General features: G+C 44.7%; 1 protein-coding gene across 1 annotated transcript; it reads right to left on the minus strand.

Moving 5' to 3' along the window:
• Positions 1-8,789: 8,789 nt before the first annotated feature.
• On the minus strand, positions 8,790-26,469 carry RCCD1 (RCC1 domain containing 1). The gene is made up of 8 exons (XM_040342479.1): positions 26,204-26,469; positions 22,228-22,449; positions 21,428-21,581; positions 19,251-19,372; positions 15,323-15,400; positions 15,093-15,245; positions 13,593-13,622; positions 8,790-8,951 (listed from the first exon to the last, which is right to left on the minus strand). The coding sequence occupies exons 1-8, from the start codon at positions 26,364-26,366 to the stop codon at positions 8,806-8,808; spliced, it is 1,068 nt and encodes a 355-aa protein (XP_040198413.1). The 5' UTR covers positions 26,367-26,469; the 3' UTR covers positions 8,790-8,805.
• Positions 26,470-26,889: the final 420 nt, after the last annotated feature.

Consider the following 26,889-nt stretch of genomic DNA (forward strand, 5'->3'; position numbering starts at 1 on the left):
ATGATCATAAATTACACTGGTCCAATGTAACTGTGTGTGTGCGCCACACATGGCTGATCCCAGTGGAAGCTGGAATTGACTGTAGTAGGTATTGCTACTACAGCGATTGCTGCTGACTTCCAGGTCCCGTTCCAAGAGGCTACCCTGCTATTTAGCCACGGTGTGGCTGACTGATCGAAATTCCTAAATAAGAACTTCTGCTGTTAACACTCAAATTTATTGATTTACCTGGACTAGAAGATTGTCACGTTCAACTTTTGTGTGATGTGGTACTGGATGCTAGCTGAATTACACTTCTGGTAATCCTTTCTCCTGATCAGAGCCACTGAGTGCTCTGGCTTAAAGGAGAAATATGTTCAAAGCTCTTTTTTTTTTCAGACAGTACACCACGTGAGAATACTGCAGCTAGCACAATCACCTGCCTGTCAGTAAATTAGGAAGAGCAGATCTAGCTAAACTATGTGTGTGTGTGTGTGTGTGTGTGTGTGTGTATAATATATATATATACACACACACACACACACACACACACATATATATACACACACCACCTGGGATGCATATATATCCTCTACACCAGTGGTCTCAAAGTACCGGCCCGCGGGCCATTTGCGGCCCGCGGACCAGTTATAAATGGCCCGCAGGCAGGGCGCCATCTGGTGGTGAGCCGTTGGTATTACAAGTTATTACCACCAGATGTGAGCTGGCGCCATCTGGTGGTGGCCGTTGGTATTACAAGTTAAGCATTACAAGTTAAACAGCAATTCTAATGTCATTTTACACTATTTTCACTGCCATCTTCTTCTCTCTAATTAGAACCCCCAAACATTATATATATTTTTTATCCTAACACCCTAGAGAATAAAATGGCGATCGTTGCAATACTTTCTGTTACGCCGTATTTGGGCAGCGGTCTTACAAGCTTACTTTTTTGGGAAAAAATTACACTTTTTTTAATTAAAAAATAAGACAACAGTAAAGTTATCCCCATTTTTTTTAATATTCTGAAAGATAATGTTACGCCGAGTAAATTCATACCCAACATGTCACGCTTCAAAATTGCGTCCGCTTGTGGAATGCCGACAAACTTTTTTACCCTTTAAAATCTTCATAGGCGACGTTTAAAAAAATCTACAGGTTGCATGTTTTAAGTTACAGAGGAGGTCTAGTGCTAGAATTATTGCGCTCGCTCTACCAATCACGGCGATACCTCACATGTGTGGTTTAAACACCGTTTACATATGCGGGCGCTGCTCGCGTATGTGTTCGCTTCTGCGCGCAAGCTCGTCGGGACGGGGTGCGTTTTCTGGCTCCTAATTTTTTTAGCTGGCTCATAGATTCCAAGCAAATTTGTCAAACCCTGAGTTACACCAGTGCTGGTGGTAATAATGCGCTCGCTGACACCAGTGCTGGGGGGTTAATAATGTGTTCGCTGACACCAGTACTGTTGTTTTTGAAGTTTGAAAGTTTGCATGCGGCCCCCCATGGCATATGAAAACTTGTCTTGTGGCCCTCAGGTAATTTGAGTTTGAGACCCCTGCTCTACACACTGTAACTGACTAGCCTGCTCTATCTACCTGCAAAAAAAATTCTGTGTGTCTCTCCCCCCCCCCCCCCAAACACACTACACAAGGTTGACCTGCATGTGGCCTTTTATAGTGTGGGGCGTGTACTAACCCCCCCCCCCCCCCCCCTGGCCAAAGCCACCCTGGCTTTGGCCAATTATGGCTCTCCGTTTTTTTGCAAGCTGTGATTTGCCAAGCATGCGGGTCATAGTGCATGCTTGGCCAATCATCAGCCAGCAATGCACTGTCACAGTGAATTTTGGGCCGTGACACGCCACTCGAATTTGGCACGAACAGCCCATAACGTTCGTATTTTGTCGAACATACGATGTTCGATTCGAACACGAAGCTCATCCCTAATGAGAACGGTATCATTAGCAGTAATCGGCATGGACTCATGAAGACTCGTTCTTGCCAAAACAATCTATTAACCTTCTATGAGGAGGTGAGTTGCCATCTAGATAAAGGAAGGCCCGTAGACGTGGTGGATCTGGATTTTGCAAAAGCATTTGTTACAGTTCCCCATAAACATTTACTGTACAAAATAAGGTCCATTGGCATGGACCATAGGTTGAGTACATGGATTGAAAACTGGCTACAAGGGTAAGTTCAGAGGGTGGTGATAAATGGCGAGTACTCGGAATGGTCAGGGGAGGGTAGTGGGGTCCCGTGCTGTGACCAATCCTATTTGTTCATATACGACCTGGAGTAAGCAGTGCAATCTCTCTATTTGCAGACGATACCAAGCTAAGCAGGGCAATAATTTCTCTGCAGGATGTGGAAACCTTGCAAAAAGATCTGAACACATTAATGGGGTGGGCAAATGAGGTAAAATAATGCATTTGGGTGGCAAAAATACAAATGAAATTTATACACTGGGCGAGGGAATCTAGGATGGAAAAGTACATGGAGGTCCTAGTAGATGACAGGCTCAGCAATGGCATGCAATGCCAAGCTGCTGCTAGCAAAGCAAACAGAATATTGGCATGCATTAAAAAGGGGATTAACTCCAGAGATAAAATAATTCTTCTGCTCTACAAGACTCTGGTCCAGCCGCACCTGGAGTATGCTGTCCAGTTCTGGGCACCAGTCCTCAGGAAGGATGTACTGGAAATGGAGAGAGTGCAAAGAAAGGCAACAAAGCTAATAAAAGGTCTGGAGGATATTGGTTATGAGGAAGGGTTGTGAGCATTGAACTTATTCTCTCTGGAGAAGAGACTCTTGAGAGGGGATATGATTTCAATTTACAAGAACCGTACTGGTGACCCCACAATAGGGTTAAAACTTTTTCACGGAAGGGGGGTTTAACAAGACATGTGGCCACTCATTAAAATTAGAAAAAAAGGAGGTTTAACCTTACACTGCGTAGAGCAGGGGTGTCAAACTGGCGGCCCTCCAGCTGTTGCAAAACTACAAGTCCCATGAGGCATTGCAAGGCTAACAGTTACAAGCATGACTCCCACAGGCAGAGGCATGATGGGACTTGTAGTTTCGGAACAGCTGGAGGGCCACCAGTTTGACACCCCTGGCGTAGAGGGTTCTTTACGCTAAGCGGCAAGGATGTGGATTTCCCTTCCACAGGCGGTGGTCTCAGCGGGGGGGGCAGCAATGGTTTCAAGAAACTATTAGATAGGCACCTGAACGACCACAACATCCAGGGATATAAAAGGTAATACTGACAAATAACCACACACATAGGTTGGACTTGTGTCTTTTCTCTTTCGTTCATAGACGGACACAGCATCCTTTGACCTTCGGGTTATATTCTTCCTACCAGGAGATTTTAGGCAGAATTTCCACAGCACTCAAGGTGTTAAAACTTTCCCTCATGCCGCTCCTCCCAGGGGGCGTGGCTCCCCCAGGCATAACCCACACCCTGCTCCAGCAGCTTCAGTTTGTTTCTGCCTAACCGTCAGGAGAGTCAGGCTCTCTCTGGAGTCCTGGACTCTGGAGTTTTTTCTTGCAAATTTTTTTGCATTTTGCGAGTTTTTTCCTCGCTTTTTTATTCTATTTTTATTTTTGAATCCTGCGATTCTTCTATCAACAGCCGACTGGGTGACAGGCTGGGTCCTCGACCCTTGTAGTCCCCCCAGGTTCGGCCTTCGAGCGTGTGCCGGCCCTCAGCTCCGCTTTGGGACGTCCACGACAGGCCCCATTGCTCCAGGGGCGGCCGGGGAACTTCGGTTCTAGGGCACACATATGACCGGTCTCTATGGCCTTGTCACAGTGTGTCTGGCTGACAGCCATGCCGTTCGCGGACGTTGGTTCTGTCTGGGATACCTCCAGCCGGGTAGTCGCAGGACAGGTAAGTAGTGGCCCCTTACTCAGGTAAGTGGTCTGGCTGGAATGTTTTCCCTTGGGAGGTCGACTGAGGGTTTTCCCCTGCTTTCCTCTCTCCCTCCTTCCCCCTTTGGGTGACGGCTGTGCAGGGGGTTTTTTCCCTGGGGCTCATATTTTATTTTATTTTCACTCGGGTATGGCTGGGGCTGTTCTGTGTCACTGCAGGGGACTGTGGTGGACATTCTGGGCATTTTTGTGTGTGCTGTGTGCTGTTTTGGTGTACTGTCATTTTTGGGTACACTGTCTTTTTAAAACTGCGCAACGGCGGCCATTTTGCCGGAGCCGCGCTTGTATTATTCGGCGGCCATTTTCTTGTGGCCGGCGCCGTTTTCAGCACTAGTTCGGCCTCTAGTGGCCGTTTCGGCGGGGAAAAAAGACCGCGAATCATCTGAGGGGACAGACGCAGCGCTGCAGCTTCTCCTCGGCACACACTTGTCCTTCACAGACCGCGCTGTACCAGGGGGGTGGTGAGTCTCAGGGGGCCCCAGACTGTGCTCTAGCGGCCGGGAGGTGACCTGTGGGGGACTTTTTTCCTGCCATTGGCAGTGGGGGTGACACGGCAGCTGCAATATGGAGCCTGAATCAGGCCCCTCATTCCTCACAATGCCGGAATTAACCCTAAGCGCCCCTCCCCCTGCCACATCTGTTGAATCGGTGTCGGCTGTCCTGGAGTCTTTTCTCACCAGGTTTGAAGCTGCCAGTGCTCGGTTGGGGGGTAAAAAGCGCCCCCCCCCGGAGGCTGTTTCTGGGGATATCTCTGACGCAGAATCTGATAACGCTGTTGCTGCTTCTGGTTCTGTCATGTCAGAGGATGCGGGCTTAACCCACATGGACAGCGAGGATGACTCTGCTGCGGAGTCTGCTGACAAGGAATTTGTTGGAGCTCTTATTACTGCGGTACGTGAGACTCTTCATTTAGAGGATGTGGCGGAGACAGTTACAAGCATGACTCCCACAGGCAGAGGCATGATGGGACTTGTAGTTTCGGAACAGCTGGAGGGCCACCAGTTTGACACCCCTGGCGTAGAGGGTTCTTTACGCTAAGCGGCAAGGATGTGGATTTCCCTTCCACAGGCGGTGGTCTCAGCGGGGGGGCAGCAATGGTTTCAAGAAACTATTAGATAGGCACCTGAACGACCACAACATCCAGGGATATAAAAGGTAATACTGACAAATAACCACACACATAGGTTGGACTTGTGTCTTTTTTCAACCTCACCTACTACAGTATGTAACTATATGTGAGTACACCGATGGATCGTGGGACAGGTGAGTGGCTGTTGTGGTGGAAATTTGAAGATGTATTGTCATAATGGCACCCAGTCTTAGTACTTCCGCAGCCCGCTCTAAATGGAGCTGGCTGGGGCGGTCTGAGGCTGGTTGAGTCTCGTCTGGTAGTAGAAAATGTCTTGAGGTTGGAATGTGATGTTTGCGGCATGGGCATATGTCCGCCCACGAGGGGCCCTCTGCGCATTTAGCACAGACGATCGTTGAGGGGATGCGCTCACTCCGCAAGCACACGAGTGGTTATGGATAGATGTGCGTTCTTATCTGGGTCTTGTCTGATAAGCATGGCTTGGGATTCGTAGCGTACGCCTGTAGATAGCCTCCATTCCACCTTAATAAGGGTATAATCTGGATATGCATTATTCTAAGGAATGGTGCAGATTCAGGATTCTATCAGCGAATAATACAAGAGCTTGTGATTGGTTCTAGAGGCAGGGGGGCACTCCCTGACTCGGACACGCCCATAAGACTTTAGCAGCATTGTATGTATTTCTATTCATTGTATTATATTCTATTCCTGTATTCTATGGGACTTCCTGTTAGAAGGAATGTCCTTATATGGTGTTGGCTGTGTCAAGGGGACATCATGTAATGACCACTCCCATGGGGGAGGTGTTTAACTGGTGCAGTGAGCACTTCCTGTTTGGGTAAATAAAATGAGCTGTGCTGAGCCAGGAAGGCCAATGATGGTGATGACGGTGACTTGAGAACTAGCTGGTGTGAGGTCTCTTGAATGAATGGCAGAGAATATGGTGAGTGAATCTATTTAGCTTAAATAAGGATTATTTCATTAAGACGGATTCTGCGCTTAATAGCACAGGGCAAAATGGCGGTATGCTCTGCATACAGCCCAGTTTTTGCCACAACACTGTTTATTAAGAGTCGGCAGCTAGACTTTTTTTTAGCTGCTGACTTTAAATAAACAAATGTCCGAAACTCCAATTTAAGGTACCATTTGCACGGATGTTTAGCCATACCAAATCCCAGCAGCAGGAATATACCGATTTCTGTGGCTGGCGTTGACAGCTGCCGAGTCTGTACACTGCAACAGCAGGTATTCATTTCTGTTCACACAGCCAGAGCTTACCTGTGGTGATCTTGTATATGCGTTCAGCCACAATTACCTCAGGTGATCACTGGCTGTGCGAAGAGTGACGAATACCTGCGGCAGCTGTTAATCCCAGCCACAGAAATCAGTAGCTTCCTGCAGCTGCGATTCAGTGTAGCTAAACGACCATGCAAATTACCAGTGTAGCCCTGGCCTTTCTTCCCACAGCTTTTTGTCCTCATTAAAGCTGTTTGTAGTAATAAAACCAACTAACTACATACTGTATACCTGGGTCACCAATAAAAAGGAGAAGCATCATGTTGCAGATAGGCCTAATTTCCTGGGGCCGCCACAATTAACCTGGCCACATACCATAAGGTTCAGCCTGAGCATGTTATTGTTGTATAAATTATTACAGTGGTTGATAACCCACCATTACATTTTTCATAATCCTCTTTTTTTTTATTGTAATGCCCCCTGTGACTGCGCTTTTATGAAAATAATGCTGTAGATACCTTGCGTACAGAGCGCTGATCTGCTCTCATTGAGCCGTTGCTTCACAGATGCAGTGGGTGGGGCTGGGGATTCTCCGCTGACGTCAGTCAGGAGAGAGGCGGCCCCACCCACTGCATCTGTCAGGCTGAGAGACTAGAGAAGCGGCGGGTCAATGAGCGCAGATCAGCGCTATGTAAACAAGGTAAATACAGCATTATTTTTACAGTAAAAAAACTGAGGATTATATGAAAAATAAACAGTAATTTGAGCAGCAGGATGGGAGGGAGCGGCCTGGACACAGAGCTGTCAGACCGAGAGGGGGGGGGGGGGGGGGGGGGGGGCACACAAGAGACACAGAGCAGGCTGCGGATGGAGGCAAGCTCGGCAGCCATGATATATCAAAGTCAGCATACAGGGGTGGTATAGCCAGGCAGAATCAGCCAGGTATTACAGGGAATGAAATGACACAGCACAAGCGCTGTGCTGTATAACAACCACTTCAGCCCCGCCAAATGACCGGGCCACTTTTTGTGATTCGGCACTGCGTCACTTTAACTGACAATTGCATGGACGTTTCGACATGGCTTTCAAACACAATTGATGTCCTTTTTTCCCCCACAAATAGAGCTTTCTTTTGGTGGTATTTGATCATCTCTGCAATTTTTATTTTTTGCGCTATAAACAAAAATATAGCGACTATTTTGAAAAAAAAAGCAATATTTTGTACTTTTTGCTATAATAATTATCCCCATTTTTTTTCTCAGTTTAGGCCGATATGTATTCTTCTACATATTTTTGGTAAAATAAATAAATAATAAAAAAAAATATTACAATAAGCGTATATTAATTGGTTTACGCAAAAGTTATTGCATCTACAAAATATTTTATTTTACTAGTAATGTCGGCGATCTGCGATTTTTATCGTGACTGCAACTTTAAGGTGGACACATTTGAGACCATTGTCATTTATACAGCGATCAATGCTATAAAAATGCGCTGATTACTGTAAAAAGGACACTGGCAGGCGCTGAAAGGGGTTTGGTCGTTTTTGAGCGTTTCCATTTCCCATAGAAAGTAATGGAAACGCTCGATTCAAGCGACTAGCGCGACAACGAGCGTTTGCTACGGGCGTTTCGTCGCTTTAATCAACAGAACATTTCACCCAGGCAGAAGATAAAAAAAATCTACCAACATAGCAACGAAAAGATGATCATTTTTCCTATTGGCTAAAATAAAAAAACGTCGGACGACACTGTATGCAAACGCGCAAATAAGCATTAATACGTACGACAAAACGCCGGAAAAAAACGACCGACGCTCAGGTGTGAATGCAGCCATATAGGGGGATTCAGAAAGACTTAGGCCGGCGTATCAGTAGATATGCCAGCCTAAGTCTGAATGTGCGGTACTTAGGCTCAGATACGAGCGGCGTAGGTGTCGTATCCTAAAGTGTAATTTTTAGGCTGACCGCTAGGTGGCGCTTCCATTGCGGTCGGCGTAAAATATGTAAATCACTAGATACGCTGATTCACGAACGTACACCCGGCCGACGCAGTACAGATATGCCGTTTACGTAACGCATTATCAGGCCTAAAGTTATTCCATCAAATAGCTGGAATAGTAATGTTAAGTATGGCCGTCGTTCCCGCGTCGAAATTTGAAAATTTTACGTAGTTTGCGTAAGTCGTCCGTGAATAGGGTTTTACGTCCACGTCAAAACCAATACCGTGCGGCATACTTAGCCGCAATGCACACTGGGATATGTACACGGACGGCGCATGCGCCGTTCCAAAAAAACGTCAATCACGTCAGGTCAACCCAAATTAACATAAAACACGCCCCCTCAGCCTATTTTGAATTAGGTGCGCTTACGCCTGCCACATTTACGCTACGCCGCCGTAACTTAGCAGGCAATTACTTTGTGAATCATGTACTTGCCTCGCTAACGTACGGCGGCGTAGTGTAAACACGATACACTACGCCGCCACAAGGATAAGCCTGCCTACCTGAATCTAGCTAATAATCTCCAACAACACCCAAATAATACGTCACTGTGATAAACTAAAATATTTATTCAGCATCCTGGCACAACACATACGTATTCCAATGTCTACATATCACATCTATAACACAAAACTTTTTGGGGGGAAAAAAATTCACACGTTTTGGATGATCCAAGCTCTTCAGATCTCCATGGCCAAGTTGGCCATATCTTCCTGCAAATAAAATAATACAAAAAAAATAGTTACATACACAGCATTTTAAAGCAAGCACTGTTATGAACTACAATCCCCGACTGACGCACAAGTCTGATTTGAATTGTGTTGAAATACCGTATATACACACAAGTATAAGCCGACCCAAGTATAATCCGAGGCACCTACTTTTACCACAAAAACTGGGAAAACGTATTGACTCGAGTATAAGCCTAGGGTGAGAATGCAGCAGCTACTGTAAGTGGAAAAAGAGGGTCAACAATGCACATTTGTACGCATCACTGTGCCCATTTGCAGCCTGACCTCACTGTGCCCATTGCATAATCACTTTGCCGATCTGTGTACCCGAGCCTGTGACATGCAGATTCAGACGGCGGTTGGGCAGTGTTAAAAAGTCACGCTCCTCCTTGTCCTGTTCCGTGATAGGCGGAACACTCAAGTTTCCCAGCAGACACTACATCGGCGTATGTTTAAGCTGGCGTAGCGCAGCTCAGCTTATTTGAGCTGCGCCAACGTAAAATAGAGAGGCGAGGCAAGGCCAGTATTCACAAATCGCTTGCTCCCTAAGTTACGTCGGCGTAGCGCAAATGGCCCAGCGTAACCCCGCCTAATTCAAAATAGGCAAGTAGTGCGCGTGCTCCATGTAAAGTACCCGTGACCCCTTGTAAATGAGACCCCTCAGAATCACGTCGCAAATACTCATTGCTTTCGACGTGAACGTCACCTACGCCCAGCCTCATTCACGTACACTTACGCAAACGACCTAAAATACGACGGCTGTTCCGTCGTCCATACCTTGCATGGGCTGCGCCATCATTTTGGTGGTTTATCTTTACGCCGGCGTATGTCTTACATAAACTGCGTATCTTACTGCGACGGGCGTACGTACGTTCGTGAATCGGCGTATCTTGCTCATTTACATATTCAACGCGTAAATCCACGTACACGCCCCTAGCGGCCAGCCTAAATACGCACATAAGATACGACGGCATAGGAGACTTACGTCGCTTGTATCTTGGCCAAATTTAAGCGTATCTGGTTTCCAGAATACGCTTAAATATACGATACGCCGCCGTAAGTCTTTCTGAATCCGGCTAACTGTGTTCAGTGTTCCCCCTATCACGGAACAGGACAAGGAGGAGCGTGACTTTTTAACACTGCCCGGCCGCCGTCTGAATATGCATGTCACGGGCTCGGGTACACAGACTCTAGTATAAGCCGAGTGGGTCATTTCCAGCCCATAAAAAAGGGCCGAAAAACTTGGCTTATACTCGAGTATATACAGTAAATCTACCATCCTGACAAAATATAGTTCTATACTAAGAGTTCAGCTTTGGAGCATGTTACACCTGTATTTAGGGTGCAACATGTTCCAGGACCCCTCTCCCCCGCAGCCACTGTCGCATTTAACCACTTCAATGCCGGGCATTTTCACCCCCTTCCTGCCCAGGCCAATTTTCAGCGTTCACATTTTGAATGACAATTGCGTGGATGTGCGACGCTGTACCCAAACAAAATTGATGTCCTTTTTTTTGCCCACTAACAGAGCTTTCCTTTGGTGGTATTTTATCATCTCTGCGTGTTTTTTTTTTTTTTTTTTTGCGCTATAAACAAAAAAAAGAATGACAATTTTGAAAAAAAAAATATATTTTTTACTTTTTGCTATAATATATACCCCAACTTTTTGGGGATTTTTTTTTTTTTTCCCCTCAGCTTAAGTCAAAATGTATTCTACATATTTTGGTAAATCAAATCGCAATAAGTGTATAGTGATTGGTTCGCGCAAATGTTATAGCATCTACAAACAAGAGGATAGATTTATGACTTTTTTTTTACTAGTATTGGTGGTTATTTTTCTTACTAGTAATTGTCAGGACTGCGATATTGCGTCGGACAGATCGGACACATTTGACACTATTTTGGGACCATCCACATTTATACAGCGAACAGTGCTATAAATATGCACCGATTACTGTCTAAATGTCATTGGCAGGGAAGGGGTTAACACTAGGGGGTGATCACGGGGTTAAATGTGTTCCCTAGGGAGTGATTCTAACTGTAGGGGGAGGTGACCGATCGGTGTCCGTATGTACAAGGGACATACCATCGGTCTCTTCTCCCTGACAGGACGTGGCTCTGTGTGTTTACACACACAGAGCCACGTCCCTAGCTCTGTAACTGGCGATCACGGGACATTGCGGCCGCCAGGCACCCGTGTGGCCGGGAGGACCGAGGATGTCATACGACGGCCGCCCAGGATGGCAGAGCCACCTTGCGGACGTCATTTCCCTGTATGTGGGATGAGAAGTGGTTAGGTGTGGCTGCATGGGGCTTCACATCTGTAAATGAAGAAGCTACAAGTGCTGATTAGTGACCCTTGTAATCCATTGATACTTCCAGGCAGGAAATGTCTGCAGGAGCCTGGCATTGCACCCCTGATCCACCCATCATGTGTGTAATGCTTTGCAGGCTCTTGTGGGAAAAAATGATCTAATTCGCTCCAGCAGGGAAACAAATTCCTTCCCGATACCCCAGGAGGCGATTGGATATTCCCCAGATCAACTACCCCCTGGTGCAAATACCTATAAATGTTAGTATCCAGTTATATTGTGTACATTTAGGAAATGATCCAGGCTTTTTTTTTTTTTTTTTTTTTTTTTTTTTAAACAATCTACTGAGCTGGCTAAAACTAGTTCTTAAAGGAGTTTATTCCACATTTTCGCAGCTCTTACTGTGAAGAAGCCTTTCTGTATTTGGAGGCGAGATCTCTTGTATCGTGTGCTGGAAACCATTTCATTTAGAATTAGACTATAATAGCATGGGGGGGGGGGGGGGGGTTGGTTTAACCCTTTCAGTGTCATTTTGCATGTTAAAATGAGCATTTTAGGCCTGAAGATTACAAGACAGAACATTAAGTCCTGCTCGATTACTTCATGCCGGACTCCTTTGCGGGTAGAGCCATGTAAAACATTAGAAATAACTGTTTAAAATCCAGAAATGCACCGTCTCACCCTGCTCTGCACATGCTCAGTTGCTCTCTATTTTTGACATTGTGCAGAGAGACTAGAGGCCAAGCTGTTGATAGCCTAAAGATTTGCTGCTGCTCAGGGGAACTGGGCTTCAGCAAAATGGCAGCCTCCAGCAAGAAATAATGGGAGCAATGCTGGAGGCAATTTACGACACAAATATTGTCTCCGCCCACCCAGCCGTGTCAGTTCTATGTATGGGAAACTACAACAAGTACCAACAGGCGCTTGTAGTTCAATTTAACCTTTCTGGGGGTAAAAAAAAAAAAAAGAGACCCAGAACCAATGTTTGCCATTTGATCTACAGGGTGGGCCATTTATATGGACACACCTTAATAAAATGGGAATGGTTGGTAATATTAACTTCCTGTTTGTGGCACATTAGTATATGTGAGGGGGGAAACTTTTCAAGATGGGTGGTGACCATGGCGGCCATTTTGAAGTCGGACATTTTGAATCCAACTTTTGTTTTTTCAATAGGAAGAGGGTCATGTGACACATCAAACTTATTGGGAATTTCACAAGAAAAACAATGGTGTGCTTGGTTTTAACGTAACTTTATTCTTTCATGAGTTATTTACAAGTTTCTGACCACTTATAAAATGTGTTCAATGTGCTCTCCAGTGACATGCGGCGAGTGCTACGCTGTGGGCTCTTGCTGAATGAAGCTAGGATAGCCACTGATGTTTCTTCATTAGACCCCTTCCACACTGGATACGCCTTAAAATTGCGGTAAAATCGCTGTGTTTTACCGCGATTTTAACGCTCCGCTATAGGCGTATCCAGTGTGAAAGGGATCTAATGAAGAAACATCAGTGGCTGTCCTAGCTTCATTCAGCGTAGCACTCGACGCATGTCACTGGAGAGCACATTAAACACATGTTATAAGTGGTCAGAAACTTAATAACTCATGAAAGAATAAAGTTACGTTAAAACCAAGCACACCATTGTTTTTCTTGTGAAATTCCCAATAAGTTTGATGTGTCACATGACCCTCTCTCTATTGAAAAAACAAAAGTTTGATTCAAAATGGCTGCCATGGTCACCATCCATCTTGAAAAGTTTCCCCCTCACATATACGAATGTGCCACAAACAGGAAGTTAATATCACCAACCATTCCCATTTTATTAAGGTGTATCCCATATAAATGCCCCCCCCGTACTTCCCCTTTCCATTATTCCCTGTCCCTTTTCTTCCATGTCTATGGCTCATGGTATAAGTAAGCACACAGGTTAATCTGTGACGCCATACGTACCGCGATTGCGTTTATTGTTAATGTGTACTTGATACGAATACACTCTGAACAATTAAAGTTTTCTATGGAAATGCTTTCTACTTTGTAAACCAATAAACATTTATTGAACCTAAAAACAGATGAATAAACGCGGACTGTAGGCAGCGCCCCTCGTCAGTGGTAAATGGTTTGTCCCAACCCTGTAACTTCTTCTTTTGCTGGACAGCTTGGTCTGTTACAGGAAGTGAAGAATAAAAGGATCCACTGGCAGGATCACTAGATAGTAAAACCATATGTTTTCCTCTATGTTCTACATTTTCATTGTTGCCTGATTAACAGTTTTTTTTTCTTCTGAGAATAAGGGAATAAACGGTACTTACCCCACCCCCAGGTGTACAACTCGCCAGAACCTGCAAAGAACAGTGAAGAAAATTAGATGAACTGCAGCTGCCATAGTAACCCATCAGTAGCCTATTAGTTGTACATTGCAACCACTTTGGTTGCTAGAAGCTAGCCTTTTGCAACCAGGGTGCCTTGAGGTTTATTCAGGGAGGCCTTAGCAAAATACCTAAAAATTGTTCTCAAGCCGGTGTGTGGCTGAAGCCTCTCTATTAGTTACACAAAGCCACAGGTTTTCATTGTGCACCATTACAACCTTCTAGCTGTCAACCTCCTAACAACCAAAGGCATCATCAGTTAAAGCGGATGTCCGCTGAATAAAAATATATTAAAAGTCAGCAGCTACAAATACTGCAGCTGCTGACTTTTATTATCGGCACACTTACCTGTCCTGGAGTCCAGCGCCGTCCGCAGAAGAGGACGAGCGTTGGAATACTAGTCGGTACCAGTTTGAAAAAGTGCATTTGCTTTAGAAGAATAAATCACCTCTAACATTGGGTGTCCTACTTGTGTGGATGTTGCTGCAAACTATTAGACCCCTTTCACACTGAAGTGTTTTTACAGCGTTTTAGCGTTTCGTGCACACGCGATCGCTCGTTACAGAGCGGGGACCGCTCCCAGTCCTGTCAGGGAGAGAAATGCTGATCTTCTGTTCATACAATGTATGAACAGCGATCAGTCATTTACCCTAATGAGGCCACCCCCCCTACAGTTAGAACACACACAGGGACATACTTAACCCCTTCGCCGCCCCCTAGTGTTAACCCCTTCACTGCCAGTGGCATTTTTATAGTAATCCAATGCATTTTTATAGCACTGATCGCTATAAAAAAGCCAATGGTCCCAAAAATGTGTCAAAAGTGTCAAAAGTGGCCGCCATAATGTCGCAGTACCCAAAAAAATAAAATTAAAAAAAAAATAAAAAAAAAATCGCTGATCGCCGCCATTACTAGTAAAAATAAAATATTAATAAAAATGCCATAAAAATACCCCCTATTTTGTAAACGCTATAACTTTTGCGCAAACCAATCAATAAACGCTTATTGTGATCTTTTTTTTAGGAAAAATATGTAGAAGAATACGTATCGGCCTAAACTGAGGAAAAAATATTTTTTTTATATATTTTTGGTGGATATTATAGCAAAAAGTAAAAAATATTGATTTTTTTTCAAAATTGTCTCTCTATTTTTGTTTATAGCGCAAAAAATAAAAACCACAGAGGTGATCAAATACCACCAAAAGAAAGCTCTATTTGTGGGAAAAAAAGGACGCCAATTTTGTTTGGGAGCCACGTCGCACGGCCGCGCAATTGCCAGTTAAAGCAACGCAGTGCTGAATCGCAAAAACTGGCCAGGTCCTTTAGCTGCCTAAAGGTCCGGGTCTTAAGTGGTTAATAGGCTGTAGTCAGTTCATGTATATGAATTTGTTACATTATCAATGCCCATGTGAGATGTAGACCGGAAAATACTGCAAGTACTTACGTGTTACTGCAGCCGTGTGACGGGACCCACAGCTTATCTTTGAAGCTTCTGATTCCTGAGGGAGGTCAATCAATGCTGGGAAGGACTGGACTGCAATATATCCACTGTCCTCATCATCCTCATCCTCTGCACTCACATCCCGAAGGATCATTCCTGAGCAGAAATAAAACACTGCCGTCTATAATGTCACATAACAAGCTGCTGAGAAAACGCACCGCAAATGAACTTACTCTCTTGTGCTTGTGTCTTTGATGGGAGCCCAAGCTGGCCAGATTCATTCCATCCCCAGCAATAAATGTCTCCACCTTCTAGATGGAAGAAACATTTCAGTGTGGTTACTCAATACATCAGGAGTAAGGCAAGCCCACCAAACCTTGAGCTTTCATTTATGGATGCGTTCTAAGGAGTCAAACTAGCCACCGGGTCACTGCATTTCTTCTAGCTTGTTAAGGCCTTTGTGCTGAAAACTGGGGGTTACAACCACACTTCTGCTTCTTAAGGGGGCTGCTTGAGGACACATCACTTTAGCCTATAAAAAGCACAGGGCGCTTTCACACAGGCGTTGAAAATAGGCGGTTGGGTTGCGGTTTTAGAGCCCATTCACACCTAGGCGTTTTGTCGCCTGTAGTGTGACGCCGCTGCCGCCCCGAGACGCCAGAGGGATGATTTAACATTGCCCTCTATGGAGATGGTTCACATCTCCACGCCTGCCGCCTGAAAAAAAGTCCCAGACCTTTTTTTTCAGGCGGCTTTCGGCGTTCGGGAACCATCACCATAGGGGGACAATCTAGGGGCACATCTAGGCGGACAATCGCGGCGTTTTGTCGCCGCAAATCGCAGTACAAAACGCCGCTATTTGTCGCCGCAATTCGCTGGGACAAAACGCAGCGATTTTGTCTGCCTAGATGTGAATGCAGCCTAAACGCTTTCCGAATGCCTAACAATGCCACTCATAATTATTACAATAGGGAGCAGATGGAGGTATTCACACTGCAGCGTTAGGCCCCTTTCACATTGAGGCGTTTTTCATGCGGTACAGCGCTAAAAATAGCGCCGCTATACCGCATGAAAAAAACCTGCCCTGTAGTGTTCAATGTGAAAGCCCGAAGGCTTTCACACTGAAGCGGTGCGCTAGCAGGAGCGCTCCAAAAGTCCTGCTAGCCGCATCTTTACTGCGGTATAGGAGCGGTGTGTTCACCGCTCCTATACCGTGCCTTCCCATTGAAATCAATGGGAAACCGCGGTAATACCGCCCGCAACACGGGCGGTATTAACCCTTTTTCGGACGCTAGCGGGGGTTAAAACCTCACCGCTAGCGCCCGAATATCGCGGTAAATACGACGGTATAGCGGCGCTACAAATAGCGTGGCTATACCGTCACCGCGGCTTTATCCCCAATGTGAAAGCAGCCTTAGAGCCCATTCACACCTAGGCGTTTTGTCGTCTGTAGTGTGACGCCGCTGCCGCCCCGAGACGCCAGAGGGATGATTTAACATTGCCCTCTATGGAGATGGTTCACATCTCCACGCCGAACGCCTGCCGCCTGAAAAAAAGTCCCGGACCTTTTTTTTCAGGCGGCTTTCGGCATAGGAGATGGGAACCATCTCCATAGGGGGACAATCAAGGGGCACATCTAGGCGGATAATCGCAGCGTTTTGTCGCCGCAAATCGCGGTACAAAACGCTGCTATTTGTCGCCACAATTCGCGGGACAAAACGCCGCGATTTTGTCTGCCTAGATGTGAATGCAGCCTTAGTGTTGCTGCTAAGCCAAATACGCTGCCTGCAGAGAGGCGCACACTGACGCGTTGCAACTGCCTCCATTCACTTCTACTGAAATGCACCACAACCGCACCTTAAACGCACTTTAAATGCGCCTATGGCATTTACCGCGTGGCTGCAAAGCGTCAAAAGTGATTATTTCCCACACACAGGGCGTTTGAGAAGAGTTGCCTGACGCAGCATCAACGTCTGTACAACACATCCTAACTGTTCCTTAACGCTATAGGTGCGATAATGCGCTTTTAGGATGCAGAATCTGTTCCTCGTCAGATCCAAGTCTGAGAACTGAGCGATCAAACACTGCCGATCGCTCAGTTCTTGGTGAGCAGAGAGTTGGTGACTGTCAGTCACTGGCTCTTCACCCCCCCCCCCCCCCCCACGCTCACTGTAGTGCTGGGCTGTCAATGGGGATTGGTGGCTCGCTAAGAGGCTGAGCCAGGTGCCAGTGCATTTATGGTCACAATCTTGGCCAAGCCTGGATCGGCTGTCTAATGTCAGCAGACTTCAGCCCGCTGTCTGCTGAAGCCATGTCACAGGAGTGCAGAATGAACTGCACTCTTGTGATCCACAGGAGAACAAACGTTACAAATGTTGGGTATACTTCTCTTTTAAGTTTTAAAATCTCCTTTCACGTTATAAGTGCTGCCTGTGTGCTGACCATCTCTTTCAACAACTTCTTGGATTCCCTGCATACTTTGCAACTTCTCCTCTGCCGTTTACCTTCCATTTCTAAGAACTACATATCCCATGGTACATTGCTGTCTGCAAGCAGTAATCCTTGGACTCCACCTCCTGAAACTCCTCCTCTCAGCAGTTCAGAAGGCAGGTTCTGTGAAATGTGTGACACAGCAGTGCCTTCTCACAGGACATAGTGACTACATGTTACAGAATTCAAGGAAGTAATTGTGTGGGGATCATCAGAAAGTAAATTTACAAACTTCAAGATCATTAGAATAGGAATATAGGCTAGAACATTTTGAAATACAATGTAGAAGTGAATATAATTTTACATTCCGAGCATAGATATGCTTCATACAGTGAGAGCACCATTCCCAATCACAGGGCAGGGGTTCAAATGAGCTTTTATACACAATACCCCCCCTCCCCCCATCAGGAAAATGTAATGATGTGAACAAGGGAAAATGTCTCAAGGAAGAGCAAGCCGGTGTCTTGTCGAGCTGGTTCCTCCATCGGATAGGTTCCTGCCTCGACTGTGCAGACGCGTCGCTTGCGCAATAGGACACCACGGAAATCTCCGAGCCTCAACAGCTGATTGTCAGCTTAGGCCCCATGCACACGAGAAGCAAATGCAAACACATGTAAACTCAAGTTTTCAAAGGCAAAAACCGGCGTTTATAACGCTCGTTTTCCCGCGAATTTTGCAGCGTTTTGCCGCGTTTATCGGCGTTTTACCGCGTTGGCGGCTATCAGCGTTCATAACAAAGACATTGTAGACCCTCCCAAAGCTTTGAAACGCAAAAACGTTTGCGTCTGAACCCAAAATTTTGCATCTGAAAAAACAAGCCTAAACCCAACTGCTTTAAAACGCAAAAAAACGTGAATGTGTGCATGGACACATAGGATAACATTAAATGTGTTCAAAAAAATGCCCAAATGCCTCTGAACTCGAGTTTAACAGCGTCTCGTGTGCATGGGGCCTTAGACGAGCTCCCTCCCGATGCCTGCTCATACACTGCGCTCTATAGTATACGCCTCTCTACACAGCAAGGGGCGGATGTGATATTGAGCAGTGCTTTTTTGATTGGTTATCCACGCCGCTCTTTACAGCAAGGGGCGGCTTTGAGACTTCTATTTTATTGAGAAAACCATCCCCCAAAAAAGGACTGCTCAGTATCACATCCGCCTCTTGCTGCATAGAGCGCCGTGTATTACTAAGCATTGGCGGCGTCTATAATCAGGCATCGGGAGCGAGCGCGTCTACAGCTGCTCCCGCTCGGAGATTTCCGTCGCCTCGGATTGCGCCTGCGCAGTCTACAGGGAACCATCTCGATAGGAGGAACCAGCTCGGCAGAACACCGGGACTCCAGAGATGGGACATCCCCATGAAAAGTTCTGGGTTTGGCTACCTGATAGCTACGGAAAAACAAGGCAGGATACTTACTGCATTCTCCACAAATGTTTAGACAGCTCGGCGAGGACAATGAGACCATTATATACTGGCTGGAGAAGACAGATCAGGAGGGGAGACCGCTCCGTCCAAATCAAAAGATCTCGAGGAAGCCAGGAGAGATTCCACACAACACTGACCTATCACATTGGATGGCTTTACCCAAATACAATTTGTTTCTCAGTGTCATAGACTTACATGCACCTGTGACAATCTACAATGGAAATAATAATATCTCATAGCGCCTACCACTGATACTGGCAGAATGCCATCCTCCAGCTGCCACTTCCTTCATTGGTACCCCATGTAAAGCTTCCACTATACGAGGTTCCCAGACATCTTCTACATCTCCGTGTCCCAGCTGTCCATGTCTAAGAAAGAAAAAGGAACAAATCAAAACGTGTTTATCCCTTCTCATTGGGACTGGTCTACCAAAGCTGGCCATAGACAGATCAAAATTCAGCTGGTTCAATGTCAATCCATGTATTCGACATGTGCAATTTGTTTCGTTTCTTATTCGTTTAACGAAAATTTGGAAATTCGTTAATTCCGAATTTTTGTATCAACAAATTTTTTATTTCCGAATTTTCGAATTTCCGAATTTTCGTATTTCCGAAATTTCGAATTTCCGAATTTTAAAATTTCCGAATGTTTTAATTTCCGAATTTTTAAATTTCCGAATTTTTTAATTTCCGAATTTACGAATTTTTAATTTTTGTATTTCCGAATTTCTTTTTTTTCTCTTATTTTAGAAATTCTGAATTTTCGAATTTTTTAGAAATATGTCGAATTTTTCTTTTTTTTTTGAATTTTCGAATTTTCGAATATTCAAATTTTTCAATTTCACATTTTTCATTTTCGATTTTCGAAATTTCGAATTTTTCATTTTCGAATTTTCAAGTTTTATTTTCGAAATTTCGAAAATTCATAAATTCGAAATTTCGAATATTCATAAATTCAAAATTTCGAATATTCATAAATTCAAAATTTCGAATATTTGAATTTGACATTTTTTATTTTTCAAATTTACGAATTTTTCATTTTCGAAATTTCGAATTTTTCATTTTTTTATTTTTTGAATTTACGAAATTTCGAATTTTGTGAGAGCTTACAATCTATGAGGGAGGGTCAAGTAATACAAAAGCCAATAAGGCCGGGTTCACATATGTGCGGCCGCAGTTTCCAGCCTGGGGTCCTGTGCGTTTCTGTTCACCAGTTCAGGTGCGATTCAGTTCCGATTTTTTTGCTTGAATTCGCACCTGAGCCAGACCCAAAAATGCACAGGACCCTTTTGGAAACCACACCGTGGCCGTCCTGGACATGTGTGAACCGGCTCCACATGTCATGCAAATTGGATGTGGTGAAAACCGCATCCAACTCGCACATATGTAAATCCGGCCCTACTAAGGGATGAGCTGATGAAGAAGATAGAAGAAGTCCAGTTATTAGATGGAGGTGGGGATACATTTTTAGGAATCGCCTAAAAGGTGGACAGGGTAGGAGATCGGAAGATAGATCGAGTTAAAAGGTGTAAAGTTTTTTTTTAAAATAACAAACATGTTATACTTACCTCCACTGTGCAGCTCGTTTTGCACAGAGTGGCCCAGAACCTGGTTTTCTGGGGTCCCTTGGCGGCTGTCTCAGCTCCACCCCGCAAGGACTTAACACCTTAATGAGAGCTTGCATGGTGTTGAGTTCCTGCAGGCGCGCTATCGTGATATAGCCGGTGGTTATTGCCGCTCACTGTATCACTCGGCTCCGCCCCCCGGCGCACCGCGTCATTGGATGTGATTGACAGCAGCGCAAGCCTATGGCTGCGCTGTTTTCAATCCATCCAGTGTAGCCAATCAACGGCCAGGCTGAGCGGCGAAGAGGAGTCCGGTAAGTATAATGGGGGCTTGAAGGTGGGCGGTATTGTCGGATGTTTTTTCACCTTAATGCATAGGGTGCATTAAGGTGAAAAAAATCATTCACCTTTACAACCCCTTTAAGGAGTTCCAGAGGATGGAAGAGGCTCTAGAGAAGACCAGAAGACGAGCATGGGCTTCCTACACATTTGATAGGACATTTGAAGTCAATATAAAAGTATAATACAAGGTTACTTTTTTGGGGGGAAAATCAGCCCCTGTGTATCGTTACTAGTCAAATTTACGTGGGTGAGAAAAGACAGATGGACGTCGGTGCAGGACGGTGTAGGGAAAGGTTCAATATGTGGAGATGGGTCTCTAGTACACATGGGGCTTCAAAAAAAAATATTTAAAAATGGAGAGGAGAATTAGGGATCAGCTTTATACAGCACTGGGGTTTGTGGGTCCATCACCTTCACAAGAATGCATAGACAACAATTGTTCTGTCCTCCTCTTCATGTATCCCCTCTCTGTTGATGGCGCACAATATCGATGTTTGGATGGTGGACAATATCCTACCTGCCGGCCCCCCAGGTCATTATTTTCCCATCAGTGGTCAGCAGTACAATGTGCTCGTTCCCCAGTGCAATCCTCTGAGCCTGGACCGGGGTGGGGAGCTCCCTGAAGAATGGAGGTTGGTGTGATACGTATCCATTGCCCACCAAGGGGAAGACTGCAAATATTACAAAAAATTATAATGTTATTTACACAGAGCACATATTTAAATATTATATTTAAGCAATCGTGATATCATCAGCAACATTCCTAAAAATAAAACTATGTATCCAAAATAAATCTCTTCCCTAGAGCCCCGTACACACGATCCGAAAATCAGTGGCGTCTCCAGCTTTCATATTTAGGGGGGGCACATGGGGAGACAGGGACAAAAGTAGGGGGCCAACTATAAAATGCAATTATATATATATATATATATCTCCCCATTTACTACGATTCCACAACGGGCCCTTTCACGTGTTCTGCAGTGAGCTCCCTTCCTACTATACTGGGGCCCCCCAGGGTGGCAGAAAACAAGAGATATATGTCACCAGCACACCAAGAAAATAGAGGGTCCAAAGCAGTGGGAGAACTTTCAGGGTTGCAAAGGTTGTCTTGCCACCGGGGCCTGGTGTTCTGCCCCTGTGAGGTTCCCCAGCTGTCCTGTCCCTGCTATTGACAGCGCTGGTCTGTTACCTGGCGCCCGGGGTTTGTCGAACCCTGTCATACCCTCACACTGATATCTGCATAGACAGAAAACAAAAGGACTTGGTAAAAATATTGCCTCCTGTGCTTTAAATGTCAGGTAAGCCAATTGCCTTTACCGGATTTATCTCCAGGGGACACCTCCATTTTCCACATGGGCTCTGGCAGCGTTCCATCGGGGGGATGTAGGGAGTTGGTGTTCCAGCACTCCACCCTGTCCTTCATTAGAACGATGATGTATTTCTCTGATGGGAGGACATCCCGACAATCCAGGCCGCTGAGACCGAGACACTGCCGGGGAGATCCACCAAGGAATCCGGACAAAAACAAAGAGCCGTCATCTGAAAAACAAACCCAGACTTTACAGGAGCCACAAATCATAGCAAGACTATTCCCATTGTCATTCATTACTTCTATTCATGTCATTATGAATGTACAGCAAGGCAAAAAAATATTCTGAAAACCTGATTTAGGCTGCATTCACACCTGAGCGTTTTGTCGCCTGAAGCGCGACAATCAAATACGCTAGAGGAGAAAAAATACATTATTCCCTATGGAGATGGTCCACATCTCCACTCCAAAACTCCCGACGCCGAACGCCTGAAGCTCAAACAAGTTCCGGACCCTTTTTTGTCGCGCGTATTGGGCGGTTTGGTCGTTTTTGAGCGTTTCCATTTCCCATAGAAAGTAATGGAAACGCTTGATTCAAGCGACTAGCGAGACAACGAGCGTTTCGTACGGGCGTTTCGTCGCTTTAATCAATAGAACATTTCACCCAGGCAGAAGATTAAAAAAATCTACCAACATAGCAACAAGTGATGAAAAGATGATCATTTTTCCTATTGGCTAAAATAAAAAACGTGGAAGTACAAAAACATTGGACGACGCTGTATGCAAACGCGCAAAAAAGGATGAATACACGCGACAAAACGACCGACGCTCAGGTGTGAATGCAGCCTAAGTCATTCATGTCAGTGTGTGGAAACTGCAAGAAAACCGGAGAGAACTTTAAGAACTTCAAAAAAATAGGATGGCAGCACTCACATATTAGATGCAAAAATAGAAAAGTTTATTGAGGAGATAAAATCATGAGACAAAAAGCAATGACAGACAATGGCAGGGGCAAAAGGCGAGGCAACGCGTTTCACATGGCAGGCGTGCTTCGTCTGCAGCAGTGACAGGGCGTGCACCGCATCTGATGTGTCCTCATTCATCAGCTATCCACACATGGAGCAGTTTCTTCATTTTGGAAGAACTTCCATTTTATCAGTAAAAGGGTTTCATCACCTCCGCCATCACAATTATTTTATTTAGGCAATTCCAAACTGAGTGGCTAAAGCCTTGTGCACACTAGACATTTAGCATTGAGCCCCGGTGCATGAGATGTCTGTGTTTAGGTGTAGATGGAAGAGCAGGCACACCATTCAGCCCCCACTGCCCTCAGCCGCTGTGCAGTGTCGGCTTCCTGGCGCGATCGGGTATGTGGGGTTTCCAACACACCTGAGCTCATCACTTATAGGCAGCGAGACTATTCCCGGCCTGCAGCTACACATACCCACGCTGCTTGTGATTGGCGCTGTGCAGTGTCGGCTTCCTGGCGGGATCGGGTACGTGGGGTTTCCAACACACCTGAGCTCATCACTAATAGGCAGCGAGACTATTGTCGGGATGTAGCTACACATACCCACACTGCCTGTGATTGGCGCTGTGCAGTGTCGACTTCCTGGCGGGATCGGGTACGTGGGGTTTCCAACACACCTGAGCTCATCACTAATAGGCAGCGAGACTATTCCCAGGCTGTAGCTACACATACCCACACTGCCTGTGATTGGCGGTGTGCAGCGAGACTATTCCCGGCCTGCAGCTACGCATACCCACACTGCCTATGATTGGCGGTGTGTAGTCTCGGCTTCTTGGTGGGATTGCTCATGTGGGTTGGGACTAGGAACCCGAACATGCCTGAGTCCATTTCTATTTTTTTTTTTAAATGAAACTGTGTGTGTGTGTGTGGGGGACTTTACAAGTAAGGATGATCTCAGGCGTGTTCGCAACTAGCATGTGCCGAGCCCGCCAGGAAGTTGGCACAGTGCTGATCACAGGCAGTGAGACGTTTCCCGATCTCTGCAGCCGCGCATCAGGACATAAAGGATGAGCTCCGGCGTGTTCTCATAGAACACGTGCAGAGCCTGCCAGGAAGTCGGCACCCGCGCTGTGCTAATCACAGCCAGGCAGACATTGTCCGATGCTCGGCTGCAGAGATCGGGAAATGTCTGCCTGGCTGTGATTAGCGCAGCGTGGGTGCAGACTTCCTGGCGGGCTCTGCACGTGTTCTATGCGAACACGCCGGAGCTCATCCTTACAGGACAATGTCTCAGTGCCTCTGATTAGCGCCGTGCCGACTTCCTGGTGGGCTCTGCACGTGCTAGTTGCGAACACGCCTGAGCTTATCCGTCCATTTTTTTTTTTTTTAAATGGACATGTTTGGGATCCAACCCACATGAGCAATCCCACCAGGAAGCCGACACTGCACACCGCCAATCATAGGCAGCGTGTGTATGTGTAGCTGTAGGCCGGGAATAGTCTCACTGCCTATTAATAAAAAAACACAGTAAGAAACAATTTGTTGTATGAGCAGGTAGTACACAATAAAGGTGGATTTACTAAAACTGGAGAGTGCAAAGGTTGGTGCAACTGTGCATGGTAGCCAATCAGCTTTAGCTTGTTCAAATAAGCTTTGTAAAAAAAAAAAAAAAAATCCTGGAAGCGGATTGGCTTCTATGGAGAACTGCACCAGATTTTGCACTTTTCAGATTTAGTAAATCAACTCACCACATCCATAAAACCAAACAACACGAAGGAGAGGAATGTTCAATTAGATCCATACTGAGACAAAGATTATAAAGTGTGTGTTTATATATATATATATATATATATATATATATATATATATATATATATATATATATATATATATATATATATATATATATAAAAATAATAAATAAAAAACACACACACACGTATGTATATATGTGTGTGTGTGTATATGTGTTTTATATATATATATATATATATATATATATATATATATATATATATATATATATATATATAAATAAATATAAAAACCTACATACATACACACACACACACATTATATATATATGTGTATGTATGTAGGTTTATATATATATATATATATATATATATATATATAAAAATAAATACATAAAAAAAAAAACACACACACACATATACATATATAAAAAACATACATACACACACACACACACACACATACATACATACATACATACATATGTGTGTGTGTGTGTGTATGTATGTTTTTTATATATATATATATATATATATATATATATATATATATATATATATATATATAAAAAAAAAACATACATACATACACACACATATATTAATATATATATATATATATATATATATATATATATATATATGTGTGTGTGTGTGTGTGTAGGTTTTTTATATATATATATATATATATATATATATAAATAAAAAAATAAAACACACACACACACACACACACATACATACATACATATATATATATATTATATATGTGTATGTTTTTTTTTATATATATTCTAAAAATATATACAAATTATTAAATAAAAAAATATATAAATTAAAATATAAATATAGCCATAGATAAATATAATATTATACATGAATTATATTGCACAGTTTGTGCAGCGTGTAACAATGTAATATAAATATTATATAGAAATTAAATATAAAATAAATATAGGGAAGCCATTTTCAGCTCCTCCTGAAAATGCTCATCGCCTGGTCTGTCTGCCCCAATTCTGGCCACCGATCTAGAACAAGCACAGAGCATGTTTCTCTGTCTATAGCTGTTCTCAGGATGCATGGCCACACAGGGATCAGCATACAGCTGTACAGAGTGACTTATATTTCCATGGTGTGCTTTGTACTGCACCATGGCTTATGTTTGCTGCACAAAACCAGAACCCCTCCCCCATTCAATCAGCCAGCCCCCATGTGTGAGTACACCAGGACGATATCACATGTGACCACTAGGTGTCGCACCTGTCACCAAAGCCGAGTAACTCCAGGAGGGAGCCGCTCTGAGGATCTTCCTCCGCTCCGGGTCTGACCCTCTAATGTGTACCGGTTCGGGCCCGGGTAAGGTCTGCCCCTCCCCTTCTCCCACTTGCCCGAATCCTCTGAACCCGAAGCCGAACCATAACATGGAAAGCAGCGAACACAACCCAGGAACGAGAACCGCACTACTTCTTCTTACAGCGGCTTCACTAAGCTGTTTATGTTTTTGCGCATGCGTGAAAAAGAATCTGCAGTGCAAGCGCTCCCCCTACCGAGTATAAAGAAGATTGCACCCATAGGACACTGGTGACCTTACTGGAGTCAGGGGACCTTAAAGGGCCAGTTCGCCTTTATATTTTATTTGTAAAGGTGAACCATAATATCCCTATTCTCCAACAACACTCCATACACATCCAGACCTACAGCCACACCCCCCTACTGTTGTAAACACACACTAGGTGAACCCTAACTCCTACAGCGCCCCCTGTGGTTAACTCCCAAACTGCAACTGTCATTTTCACAATAAACAATGCAATTTAAATGCATTTTTTGCTGTGAAAATGACAATGGTCCCAAAAATGTGTCAAAATTGTCCGAAGAGTCCGCCATAATGTCGCAGTCACAAAAAAAATCGCTGATCGCCGCCATTAGTATTAAAAAAAATAAAAAAA

This window comes from Rana temporaria, chromosome 3 (genome assembly GCF_905171775.1).
Source record: "Rana temporaria chromosome 3, aRanTem1.1, whole genome shotgun sequence".
NCBI lineage: Eukaryota > Metazoa > Chordata > Amphibia > Anura > Ranidae > Rana > Rana temporaria.

Excerpts from the sequence above, each read along its gene's own strand:
- RCCD1 (XM_040342479.1), bottom strand. The coding sequence starts at position 26,366 with ATGTTATGGTTCGGCTTCGGGTTCAGAGGATTCGGGCAAGTGGGAGAA. Across the intron at positions 19,373-21,427 it reads ATGACCTGGGGGGCCGGCAG|ACATGGACAGCTGGGACACG; the intron begins GTAGGATATTGT and ends TTTCTTTCTTAG. Across the intron at positions 15,401-19,250 it reads GCATTCTGCCAGTATCAGTG|AAGGTGGAGACATTTATTGC; the intron begins GTAGGCGCTATG and ends TCTTCCATCTAG.